The sequence below is a fragment of the Myotis brandtii genome, unplaced genomic scaffold (genome assembly GCF_000412655.1).
Source record: "Myotis brandtii unplaced genomic scaffold, ASM41265v1 scaffold208, whole genome shotgun sequence".
NCBI lineage: Eukaryota > Metazoa > Chordata > Mammalia > Chiroptera > Vespertilionidae > Myotis > Myotis brandtii.
The window spans coordinates 4,892,370-4,905,733 of NW_005357764.1; the positions used below are offsets into that span (position 1 = coordinate 4,892,370).

General features: G+C 39.6%; 1 protein-coding gene across 4 annotated transcripts; it reads right to left on the reverse strand.

The window, feature by feature from the left end:
- Nucleotides 1-2,091: 2,091 nt before the first annotated feature.
- IL5 (interleukin 5) lies at nt 2,092-10,889 on the reverse strand. 4 transcript variants are annotated; one of them, XM_014539113.1, is made up of 5 exons: nt 10,658-10,889; nt 3,799-3,946; nt 3,577-3,609; nt 2,678-2,806; nt 2,092-2,569 (listed from the first exon to the last, which is right to left on the reverse strand). In XM_014539113.1, the coding sequence occupies exons 2-5, from the start codon at nt 3,934-3,936 to the stop codon at nt 2,471-2,473; spliced, it is 399 nt and encodes a 132-aa protein (XP_014394599.1). In that variant the 5' UTR covers nt 3,937-3,946; nt 10,658-10,889; the 3' UTR covers nt 2,092-2,470. The 4 variants fall into 4 exon arrangements, with proteins under 4 accessions (XP_014394599.1, XP_014394598.1, XP_014394597.1 ...); XM_014539112.1 differs by having other exon boundaries at nt 3,799-3,966; XM_014539111.1 differs by having other exon boundaries at nt 3,799-4,716.
- Between the last annotated feature and the right edge of the window lie 2,475 nt (nt 10,890-13,364).

Below are 13,364 nucleotides of genomic sequence, written 5' to 3' on the forward strand. Positions count from 1 at the left end.
AGGTGGACACCTGTGTCATTCCAAGTGCCTGAGGAAATGTTTCCTGTTAGTGCATATTATGGATGGAATTGTATTCTCCCCAAATTCATGTGTTGAAGCCCTAGCCCTCAGTACCTCAGAATGTTGACTGTATTTGGAAATAGGGCTTTTAAAGAGGTAAGTGACAATGTGGTCTCTAGGCTGGGCCCTAATCCAATCTGACTGGTGTCCTTATGAGAAGGGGAGATTAATCCATGTAGAGAGATTCCAGGGATGCGCACACACAGAAGGAAGACCATGTGAGTACACAGGGACGAGGCAGCCATCTGTCAGCCAAGGAGAGAGGTGCAGAGGAAACCAACGCTGCCAGAACCGTGAGAAAATAAAGCTCTGTTGTTAAAGCCACCCAATCTGTGGGTTTGTCATGGCAGATTACCAAGTGAATACAGTGTGAACTGAACTTCAACCCCGCTAGATTGTCAGCAAAGCAGAACTGGACTGGGCTGGGGGAAATTCGTCCTCGAAGGCCCTGCAGGTTTTGCGGTTTTACAATAGAGGTGAGGGATGGGGTCTTCCCGCGTGAAAGTGGCCAAGTCAGATAGCTCCATCTCAGTGTTTGTTCAGATTTCAGAGGCACCTGAGCCATTTCCTCCTGGTGCATGTTTGCCAGGGCTTGGCTGACCTGGTCTAGGAGCAAATCTTACATTGTAGTGGGAGGAAGGAAGGGAATGAGGCCATTTCCAGGCTTTGAGCATTGATTCCTCTGCTCAGAGGTAGCTAGTCCCATGGAATTTTTTGGCTTCTGTACTTGACTCTGGGAAAAATTGTTTGGAGGAAGATTGCTTCACAAGCACTTGCTCAGGTTGTCTGAGCATCATAAGACGGAAACATCCTGGATTGCAGAGCCAACATGTGAACAGCTGCTCTGAAGGGTTGCTCAGGACCACACCACAGTAGACTCTGTGTGACTAAGAAACAAACTTTGGTTGTGTCCCCCACCACTAGGATTCAGGGATGTCTGTTATTGCAGCATCACCTGGACTATTCAGACTGATACATGTACAGAGATGTATACGATGTACCTGGAAACACTGCAATATAAAAACAAGAACTCCGACAGAGAAATGTTCAAAGTAATGCAGGACACTGAGAAGGGAGCAACTAATACTGCTAGGCTAGGCAGGGAAGGAATCAAGAAGGAAGCATTTGAGCTGGACTGTGAGAGCTCAGGGAGAGGAATGAATGAAAACATCTAGGGGACAATTCCATGTTCCCTGTGTGGGGAAAGACTGATGTACTGAGTCAGTGTGGGCAAAGGCACACAGGTGTGAAAATTCTTGGGGCGTTACGGGAAGAATTAGACCTAGCACTTCCTCTAGAACAGCGGTTCTCAACCTGTGGGTCTCGACCCCTTTGGCAGTCCAACGACCCTTTCACAGGGGTTGCCTAAGACCATCCTGCATATCAGATATTTACATTACAATTCATAACAGTAGCAACATTACAGTTATGAAGTAGCAACGAAAATAATTTTGTGGTTGGGTCACAACATGAGGAACTGTATTTAAACGGCCAGAAGGTTGAGAACCACTGCTCTAGAATGTCTCCCTAATGAATGTTTTCTGCATAAAACATTTCTTCATGGAACATATATATCTTTCAATACATTGCTTGTCTACCAGTATTTATATAGGGAAATATTATATGTATGTCCCCAAACTTGATGCATTTTTAACAAAGTGATGGGAGGGAACTCAGCAGAGAAAATTGGTAGGTTCACTCCAAATATAATTGGAAACATAGAAAAGATCATAGAAGACAATTAGAAAGGCTCTGAAGGTCAACTAAGGGGATATGTAGCATGTTATACAGACAGAGCAGCCATGTTGATGGATTAGTGATCAGAGAGTACTGCTTTAAATATTTTACATCCTTATTTTATCACAGTTTATGGAATTAATAAATAAATAAATAACCCCCCCCCCCCAAAATTTTACAACCTAACATGTTAGCGTCCATGCAGGCCCTCCCTCCACACTCAGCCTGTTCTCACACAGTCTGCACTCACTTCAAGAATAAGACAAAGGCCAACAACAAATTGAACCAGAGTTGTCTATTTTTGTTTTATTGGAACACAGCCTGACATGAAATAAATAGTAATTTTCCAAATTCTTAACCATTTCATAAATAACATTAAGTTAACAGACATTTTACAGAATGTTGCATTAAATAAGATAAAAAGTATACATCCATTTTGTTTGGAGCGAACTGGAGGAAAATACTTCCCTGACTCCTGTATCTGGACTATATCTAGAACATTTTGTTTAGATGCTTTCTGCCTAGATGAGGTAGTGAAGCAGCAGTATGCCTGAAATGCTGCTACTTTGCCTCAGAAGCTTAATTAAACTGAAGAGGAAGGCCCTGCCCTTGATTGGCCCTCATTCTCGTGGCAATAAAACATCCTTTATCGCTACAACAAGCCAGTTGAGTCTCAACTTTCCATTGTCCACTCAGTGTTTATCACGCCAAGAAATACTTGCAGGTAGTCTAGGAACTTTTTTACTCTCAATCGTTCCCCTTCACACTTTTTCTGTGAAAAAGAACAGACAAGAGGTATTGTAGGAACCTGTCAATTCCTGTAAAAATAGGCACAGCCAGACAAACATGCTTAAGTTTCCACTAAATGTTTTTTACTTACTTTTTCGCCATCTATGTAGTCTTTTATTGAAGACAAGTTCTGGAAGAGTTTTTCCACGGCATCCCCTTCTGCAGTTTGATTCCTCAATGTGTCTACCCCCTGAAAGACTTCTTTAATGCATAGTTGGTACTAAATGAGGAAGATTTTAAAAAATATAAGTAATCCAATCAGGATCTAAAACATTGGTCCAAAAAGCTAGACTTTGTTTTGTGGTGTTTACACGAGTTTCCTTTTCCAAAGAGTTTTTCCTTGTTCCTTTTCTAGGTGGAACCAATTGATATTGGGACATAATTTCTAAAAGTAGGTGAGGTTTATTTAATTACTGAGGAATTTTACAAGTGATATAAAGTAAGTACTTAACCAAAAATACAATATTTAAGAAGAAGAATGATTGACCTCGTGTCAGAGTTTCCTTTCATAGTTCTAGTTGGTAATTTTGTTCTATTCAGACTAATGAAATTATCTATTTTACATTTTAGTATGACCATGACATACTCCAAATGCATACAATTCTGTTACATGTCATGATCACTTTAAAATGTGGAAATGACTGTTAATATAGATCATTCACTGTATATTGTAATGTGTACTGACTAAGATTCTAAAAGTATTGCCCTAAGTTGCTAATACTTTCAAAAAGATATTAAAGTGAGGAAAGCAGTAGATTGTCAGAGTTGAAAGGAGATGAGGAGGCACCTCTTAACCTGACAACATCCCCAAAGGGCCTTGTTTAATGGATTCTACTAGTTATAAAGTCATTCCTAGTATTTATAAGTACACACATTCACATCACACACAAAAAAAACAAAACATAGAACATAAATAGTTCCAATGATAACTATGGCTTTATAGCCTAAAATATGCAATTCACTTATTCATGCTATCATAATTTAACTTACATTTGTATGTCCTGGAGTAGGAATCATCAGGTTCTGAAAAGGAAAGGAAATACATTCATTTGTAAAGCACTCTACCATTCACCACTTAATAAAATGATTGTGAAATGGTTACCAATCATCTATTGCTAACACTCATAATTTCATTAACAGATCTTTAAAAGTTAACCGCACGAATGATTACCGATGCCTTATAAAGACTGTAGGACTCAAAAAGAAAATTACCCCTTCGCCTATCAGCAGAGTCCGATGAGTGGAGAGCAGTGTCAAGGTCTCTGCCACCAGTCTCTTCAAGGGACTTTCTAAGGCAATGGCACCAACGTCGGCAGCTCCGAGAGCCAGGAAAGTCAAAAGCAGAAGCATTCTCGTGGCTCTGAAATGTTCAGCGATTGCCTTTGGCAAAGAAAGTGCATTGTACAAGATTGTATCCCCAACCAATTTATTCTCTCTCTTTGAGGAAATGAATAATTTCCAACAATCAGATAGAGACTGTCTAATAATGGCATGTTGTGAAACCAATGTTTCCAATGCCTTGTGTCTTAAAAAAACAAGTTTACTTTTATCTTTTAATAATAAAAATCCCTGTTTTTCCCCCTTCAAAAACATTTTCTAGTATAAAAGAAAACCTCTGGGTTGATACATCACTGCCCCACATTTGCATTTCTTAAACACTGATGATCGAATTTCCTCTTAAAAGATATACATAAAAAAAAGAGAAGTATGACGTAAACCACGAGATCGAATTTTAGGCTAAAATACACAAATATTGGGAACTGTCTTTCCCCCTCCCCTGCCGAGGTCTACTGAATTCTATCACAGTTGTTGCTAGATTGACTTGCCTTACACGGAATTGAAAATACGGGTGGGAAGATGGTGATTAGGGCAGAGATCATCAAAACGGAGCTGGCTCAAGTTGTGTTCACTGGGGTGCTGGTGAGGATCCTTTGTGTCGCTAGTGACCAAAAACCAAACCCAAACCGGCTGAAGCCAACAAGGAATTTATTAGCTCGTATCACCAAATGGTCCAGTGTGGAGGCACCTTTATGTTCTGCTTGCCTCAGTGGCTCTTCTTGACTCCCTTCTCAGACAGCTCTCCCACTGTGGTCCCAAGACGAAGTCAGAACTCCCGGATCTATGTGAATCCTGTTCTTGAGAAGCAGGAGAAAGCAAATTGTGCTTTTCTGATTGCTCAGTCCAAAGTTTTAGCATTCAGTCTCCTTGTGACAAGGGAGCACATACATGTTCACCCTTGGACGGTGGCCAGGGGTACGGGATATACTGATTGTCTCTCTCTGGAACTGGAGGTGGGCTTCATCCCACCCAAATGGCACACCTAAGAAATTGGGGGTCCTGGGTAGTAGTAAGAGGGATGTGGATGCTGGGAAGTTAACCAGTAAGTATCCATCACAACCACATAATATACAGGCATGGCCTCTCCTTCACGTCCGACAGGGTGGGGATGTCCTTTCGCACCCTGGGTGGGCCAGGTCTGATCAGAGGACTCAGCTGTTGTGTTCCTAGGGCTCAGACCTGTAATCCCAGAAGGGAGCTTATGAGGCCTCCTACTCAACCACACACTTCCTTCCTCCCAGGCACACATAATGGAGCTGTAAGCCACTTGCTTTCAATGGAGGTTTTCAGTCAGTGTCCCAGAGTGGGTCTGTGTTGGTGCCTGGAAGCCTGACTTTAGAATGAACCATCTTGAGCATCTAGGGCAGATGGTACCAAACGCAAATGGCTGTGTAGAACCCTTTCCCAAAGCTGGATAGAGTTCTGTAGGAAAAACAGAGGCAGCTGGGGGGTAGACAAGCCTTTTACATGCATATAATCAGAGCTCTGCCCAGGTAGGTTAAAAGTGGTGTCGGACTTCGGGGGCAGCTTTCTGTAGCATGTGTGGTTTTGTTTGTGCGGAAGTTTGGGACTCTTGGCTAGACTCGTCTGATCTGAACACTTGAAAGGCCTTGGGGTATGGTAGCTGCAGCATGTATGACCTGTCTACAGGTGGCAGGTGCTACACAGCTCCAGCTGATTGATGCCATGTGACACCCAAGGCCTTATGTTGCCAGATCATCAACTTTTTCAAAAAAGCCAGAAATCCTGATTATTATGTATAATCTCTTGATTTTTAAATGTTGGCAAGTCATATTTTCAAAAACCATTAAGTGTGTCATTTTTCAGCCTCTGACTTACAGTATAGTTGTGGATCCCTATTGGAGGGCTAGTTGTTATTATTTTGTTAATCCTCACCCAAGGATGTTTTTCCATTGATTTTTTAAAAAATATTTCTATTGATTTCAGAGAGGAAGGGAGAGGGAGAGAGAGAGAGAAACATCAATGATGAGAGAGAATCATTGACCACCTGCCTCCTGCATGCCCACACTGAATGATGAGAAATCATTGACCACCTGCCTCCTGCATGCCCACACTGAGTATTAGGCCAGCAACTTGATCTCTTCAACTTGATCTCTTCATTATCAAGGACCAGCCTATTGTAGGCACTCAATTAATGCTTGTTGAATAAATAATGTGCCCTGATTGAACCCTGACCTCTTGGTTCATAGGTCAACACTCAACCACTGAGCCATGCCAGTTGGGCTCCACTGACTTTTAGAGAGAGTGGCAGGGAGGGGGAGAGGCAGTCAGGGCATGAATGGAAGGCAACCCATCGATGTTTCTCCCTCACATCAATGTTTCTCTTCCCCCCCCCCCCCCATCAATAATCATATTCTTGGGTGAAGATTAAAAAAATAACATTGCATGTTGAAAAAAGTTAATAATTGTCTTTTACTATTATTATGAAAGAGACTTTGTATCCCATAAATGTCATAGACTTGGGACCTTTGCCTTCACCACTAGATTGTGAGCTCCTTAAGAATAGGGATTTTAGCCCTAATCGGTTTGGCTCAGTGGATAGAGCATCGGCCTGCGGACTGAAGGTTCCCAGGTTCGATTCCAGTCAAGGGCATGTACCTTGGTTGTGGGCACATCCCCAGTAGGAGGTGTGCAGGAGGCAGCTGATCGATGTTTCTAACTCTCTATTCCTCTCCCTTCCTCTCTGTAAAAAATCAATAAAATATATTTAAAAAAAAAAGAATAAGGATTTTATTTGATTGATCTCTTCATTGTCAAGGACCAGCCTATTGTAGGCACTCAATTAATGCTTGTTGAATAAATAACTGAATGAATAAGCAGGCACTTGGTTGTATTAGTTGAACAAATTAATATGTATACTGTGGAAATTCAAGGAGTCTGAAGGTCTCCTAATGAAAAGATAGAGCAAAACTTTAAGGTTAAGCTAGAGACCAAGCCAATATGAACTACCATGGCATTAAAAAAAATCCACATTATTTTAGGAGAACAGAAAGAAATTAGCAACCAGTATGCAGAATTAAGAATTATGAGTAATTATATCATTTAGAAAAAAAGATGTTGAATAGTGTTGAAAAGGTGTATTAGTAACATCCATCCTTTTGCCCTAAAACCTTCCAAATTGGCAACCTATTTTTTAAAATTGATACCTGTGGTTTTTACTAACTGTGTAGTCACTTAAGGTTAAATGACTTTTCTATGAACTGATTTTAATCAACCTACTGGGCATGATGCCACAAAATTTTCTTGGTGACTAAATGTAAAATGATAGTATCTCTTTCTTCTTTTTATTTTAATCTAACCTCCATCTTTTCAATCCTCAAGCATATGTTTAAAATAAATTTTTATTGAATAAATAACATTAGAGGAAAATAACACAGAACTTCTTCCTCTTGACCTAGCAACTTTCAGTGTTTTTGATGACTTCTTCCAATCTTTACTAACACATAGATAGCTTTACAGAGTTGTAAACCAATGAATATATGCAATCTGTGTTTATGTTTTTTTGCTTAATTCTTCACGTATCTATTTGTTTATTTTAAAGGTTACCTGCTATTAGATGAAACTGATGTATCATAATTTACATCACCATTTGGGTTGTTTCCAGCATTCCACAATTTTATCATTTCTAAAATACTGTATAATTTCTAAATATTTCCTTATGCTAAGGAACTTGTGTAATAATTTTTTAGTTTTTGTTACATTTTACCAGATCACTGCTCTGAAAATATTCAATGCACAAAAAATAAATCTCTTATATTTTAACAGTGTTTTGCAACTTATAAAGTACTTTCTAAAAAGTCCATTGTATCATTTCTAAAATATATCCTTATGTTAAGGAAGTTGTGTGATCAATTTTTTAGCTTTTATTACATTTTATAAGATCACTCCTCTGAAAATATTCAATGCACAAAAAATAAATCTCATATTTTTACAGTGTTTTGCAACTTATAATGCACTTTCAAAAAATAACTTTGTTTAATCCTGATATCAGCACTGTGGGATAGATTTCTTTCCCTGAAGTCTCTTTAGCAATAGTGTTTAATAGTTTTGCTAATGGAATGAGTGAAATGAACCCAGAAGGAAGGTATGATGCCAGAAGCGGTGATAATCAAAGAGATTGACAAATAAGTTGGTAAACCTAAATAAATAATGCTGGTTAAAAACAATTTATTTAGGGGTTTTCAAGGCAATGAGGAACAGACACTAAACAATGATCATGTAGGAGATAGAAAGAGTGATCAGAGTTGGTGCATTTTATGGTCTTGTATTGTTTGGGAGGATGCTAAAGATACTAACTTTAGACATCAAAATAGGCATGTAAAGTTTTTAAGAGTAGCCGCTAAAATAACAGAAATTGAGTGTATAAGTCCCAAACCAGTGGACTAAACCATGGGAATAAAGGAAGCTTAATCAATCCAGAAACTAGGAAAGGAGAAAAAGTAAAGAAAAAGATATGAGAAATATATCCAAATTTATCAGAAACGATAGTAATTGAAAAATAGATTAAACTCACCTATTAAAAGGAAGATACTATAAAATTATATTAAAATCATTTCAGCTATTTTCAAGAGATACACTTCATGAAAAATGACATTAAAAGGTTGAAAATCATGCCAGGCTGGTGTGGCTCAGTGGTTGCGCATCGACCTATGAACCAGGAGGGACATATGTCCTGGTTTCGGGCTCAATCCCCCTGTGGGGTGTGCAAGAGGCAGCCGATCAATGATTCTTTCTCATCATTGATGTTTCTATCTCTCTCTCCCTCTTCCTTCCTCTCTGAAATCAATAAAAAAATATTTTTTTTAAAAGGTTGAAAATCAAGGGATAAAAAATAGACTGATCAAATACTAATAAAAATAAAGCTGATACATTAATACCAACACTAGAAAAATAATTTATATGAGAAAGTATTATAAGGATAAAGAGATTCACTAGCTGGTATAAGATAATATCTCATGGTAGTTTAATTTCCATTTCATTGAGTATGCTATAAGTGAAACCAAACATTTTTCAATAGTTTACTGAGAACTGGGAACCTGACTGACTTGCCTTTTTAGTTATTTTTATTTTAAGGAGTAATCATTTTTATTGCAAATCTTTTCCACCTTCCTCCTAGAGTTATCTTAGTTTTAGAGTTTCCTATTGTTACAAAGTTGAAAATTTTGGTAATGGAATTTACCTTCTCATATCCATTTTTTTCCCTTTAACTCATAACTTTTCTTCTGAAGTATTTTAAATGACAGAAAGCATGACACTATCATTAACACTTCCATATGTACCTCAAAAAATGATCGTTTTCTTACATAGCAAAATATTATCACACCTAATATAATGAAATTAATAATTCTTTTTAGCATTTAATTTGCAGTCTACATTCAGAAAAAGTTTCCCCTTGTATCCCCCAAATTCCCTTCACATCTCTATGTCCAAATCAGGATTAACTCCAGGACCACGTGCTGAATATGGGTAACATGCGACTCAAGTCTTTTCATTTGCAACAGTCCTTAAAAAACAAACAAGCCGAGGCCGGTTTGGCTCAGTGGATTGAGCGTCGGCCTGCGGACTGGAGGGTCCCGGGTTCGATTCCGGTGAAGGGCATGTGCCTGGGTTGCGGGCACATCCCCAGTGGGGGATGTGCAGGAGGCAGCTGATCGGTGTTTCTCTCTCATTGATGTTTCTGACTCTCTGTCTCTCTCCCTTCCTCTCTGTGGAAAATCAATAAAATATATTTAAAAAAAAAAAACAAAAAACAAACAAACAAACAAACAAACAAAAAACAAAACCAGCCTTTTAAAATGTCCTTGTTTTAATGACAAAGAGAACCAGGGCTAGTGTTTTGCAGTACATCCAGGTTTACCTCTTTCATCCTTGTGTATTATTAGCTTAATCCTTAATTCCTGTGAACTAGAAGTTAAATTTAAAGGTGTGATTAAAGTTTAACCTTTGAAAAAAACTGCATAGGAGGTGATGTTGGATACTTCATATTAAGATTTCAGGAGGAGACAATGTCTGGTTGCCCCAGTCATTGCTAATTTCTTGTGTTACTTTGAGTATAAAATTCTGCTTTAAAAGTGAGGGTAAAAAAAGGGGGGGGAGGGTAATTACATTTCTGGATTTTTCTTTTATTGTTTTCAGAAATATCTAGCTCTTCATCAACCTAGAACTTAAGAGTGGTAAGTAAAATATAGATTTGCTTTTTTCTTCTTACTGGCATCCGAGTATTTGTCTTAAGGATGGGGAGTGTCTGTCCCATGGGCCATATAAGGCCCTCGAAATCATTTGGTTTGGCCCTGCCAAGGCATTAGGGGTAAGTTAATTAAATGTTTGACCAAATATAGCAGGCTAATTCTTAATTTTATAATTTTGTATGGCCCTCGAATGATGTTATAAATATCCAAATGGCCATTGGCAGAAAAAAAGGTTCCCCACCCCTGAAAATTGGTGGGAGGCAGTGGAGGGGAGTGGTCTTGGTGGTTACACATGTTTACATTTGTCAAAACTCATGGAACCGTATGCTGGAAAGAGTAAATTTTACTGTAAGTTATGCTTCAGTAAACCTGATTTTTTAAAAATGAGCTTTCATTATTTTAATACTGGGCAAGAGCATAAATCAGACTTTCTATTTTCTTCACTGTTTATATGTTTTGAGTCCTACTATGAGAATTTCCTTTCAATCAACCACAGAAAATAGGTATGAAAATAATGAACTCACCAGTAAAGTTCACTTCGAATAGTCTTCGGAGGTGCTAAACTTTCATTACTTTAGCGTCTCCTAGTAATTTTTAGGTAGAAAACATTAAAAAGTAAAAACTCTTTTTTTAAATAAAAAAGGCTTTAATCTAGTGTCATTGTTTTATCATATTTGGTAATAAGGCATTATTGTATGCATAAGGCTTTATTGTATAATTTCAATCTGTTTTGTTCCATTGGTAATTTAAGATATGTACTGTAATAACTGACCCTGTCATGTTTTCACACTTGGTACTTGAAGACACTATTTACTGGCCTTCCCCACTTGCATCTTTGATGTATTTTTTAGTTAATGTATTAAGTTCTGTAAGTGACTGTCTTGGGACTATGTGATTAGAGTGTTTCCTATGCTTTTCTAGCTCAGTAGTCCAAAGTATTTACTTTGATTTTAATGTCTTCCATTACTGTTTTTGTAATGTTGTCTATACATCCTTGCATATGATATCCCTCAAGTTGGTTTCCAAAAAGCAATATTCTCATTTTTAAATTTATTGATTTTTAGAGAGAGAGGAAGGCAAAGAGAGAAATATCAACTTATTGTTCCACTTATTTATGCATTCATTGGTTGCTTTTTTTTTTAAAAGAGCATTTGCAGGAAGTTTTAATTCATTACCTTTTAAAATATATATATATATATTATTGATCTTTTACAGAGAGGAAAGGAGAGGGATAGTTAGAAACATCGATCAGCCGCCTCCTGCACACTCCCTACTGGGTATGTGCCCACAACCAAGGTACATGCCCTTGACCAGAATCGAACCTGGGACCCTTGAGTCCACAGGCCGACGCTCTATTCACTGAGCCAACCCGGTTAGGGCATCATTGGTTGCTTCTTGTATGTGCCCTGACCAGAGATGGGACCTGCAACCTTAGCATACAGGGACAATATTCTAACCAACTGAGCTACCAGGCCAGGGCCACAATTTTCTTATTTTTGAGAAAGGTAATTCCTCTTTCCCTTATTTTACTTTAAATTTCTTGAAACATAAAAGTTGTACATACTTCATGTATACAATGTGATGGCTCTGGAGGTAAGTCTACTCCGTCAATGCCACTAGTGCACCTATCACCTCCAAGTTCCCTCCCACCTTCTCTATTATTTTTTTGGTAAGAACACGTAAGATCTACCCTGTTAGCAAAATTGTAATTATACAATACTAGAGGCCCGGTGCACAACAATTTGTGCACTCGGGGAAGGGGGGGGTCCCTCAGGCCGGCCTGTGCCCTCTCGCAGTCTGGGACCCCACAGGGGAAGAAGTCGGGCTTTCATTCCGCCTCCCTCAGCCCGGGCCCAGGTTGATTGTTCCCGCCTCCCTCAGCCGCCCGGCCCAGGTTGATTGTTCCCGCCTCCCTCAGCTGCCCGGCCGGCTTGATCGTTCCACCTCCCTCAGCCGCCAGGCCCAGGTTGATTGTTTCCGCCTCCCTCAGCAGCCGGCTGGCTTGTTTTGCTCCCACCTCCGCCGCCCAGCTTGTTTTCAGCAGACTGGCTTGCTACGCTCCCAGCGGATATATGCAAATTAACCGCCATCTTGGCTGACAGTTAATTTGCATATACTCACTGATTAGCCAATGAAAAGGGTAGCGGTCGTACGCTAATTACCATGTTTCTCTTTTATTAGTGTAGATAGTACTCTTAACTGTAAACACTATGGTATATAGATCTCTTACTATTCATCTTGCATAACCGAAACTTCCTTTTTTGAAAGGTGTCTATTCCTATCTTGTGTCAATACTTATGACTGGATTTCCTTCACATCATATGCCAGAGCGTTTGACTTTAGTCTTAAACACCTCTTTACACTCTTACAAATTACTGAGGACCCCAAAGAGCTTCAACATTTTATTTTTATTAAAATAGTCGGTATACAGTATTATATTGGTTTGAGGTGTACAACAGTGATTCGACATTTATATACCCTATGATCGCCACTCGAAATCTAGTAACATTCCACTGGTCACCATTTCGATGGCGTCACCACACGTCATGTGATCACCAGAAAAAACTACATTAGTGAGTGAATGAGAGTAGAAAAGGTAAATAACAGCTACTTTTAGAAAAATAGTGGCTTTTTTTGTGAGAGAGAATTATTGATGAGAGAGAATTATTGATGGCTGCCTCCTCCAGACCCCCACTGGGGATCAAGCCCGCAACCCCTGCATGTGCCCTTGACCTGAACCCAACCGATGCCCTATCCAGCGGTTCTCAACCTGTGGGTCGCGACCCTTTTGGCGGTCGAACAACCCTTTCACAGGGGTCGCCTAAGACCATCCTGCATATCAGATATTTACATTATGATTCACAACAGTAGCAACATTACAGTTATGAAGCAGCAAAGAAAATAACTTTATGGTTGGGTCACAACATGAGGAACTGTATTTAAAGGGCCAGAAGGTTGAGAACCACTGCCACTGAACCAAACCCGCGAGGGCTAGGAAAATAGTTTTGACGTTAGCAAACACCGCACTCTCCTCCATTCCCGGGATCCCACTTTGAGAACCGTGGTGGTTCGCTGCAAGTCTTCGTCTCCCTTTAGAGTCAGTCCCTCTCCATTCGGCCAGGACCGCCAGCAGGGATCAGGGATCCGGAACCGCCGCCACCGGAAACACGCAGCATCCAACCCTCTAGGTCCGCCCGGCTCCCAGAAGCCGGCGCTGCGCACGCACGCAGG

Coding starts and splice junctions, on each gene's coding strand:
- IL5 (XM_014539111.1), bottom strand. CDS start 4,179: ATGTTTTTGAAGGGGGAAAAACAGGGATTTTTATTATTAAAAGATAAA. Junction 3,610..3,798: donor CTCTGCTGATAGGCGAAGGG/GTAATTTTCTTT, acceptor TTTCCTTTTCAG/AACCTGATGATTCCTACTCC. Junction 2,807..3,576: donor CTACTCCAGGACATACAAAT/GTAAGTTAAATT, acceptor TTCCTCATTTAG/TACCAACTATGCATTAAAGA.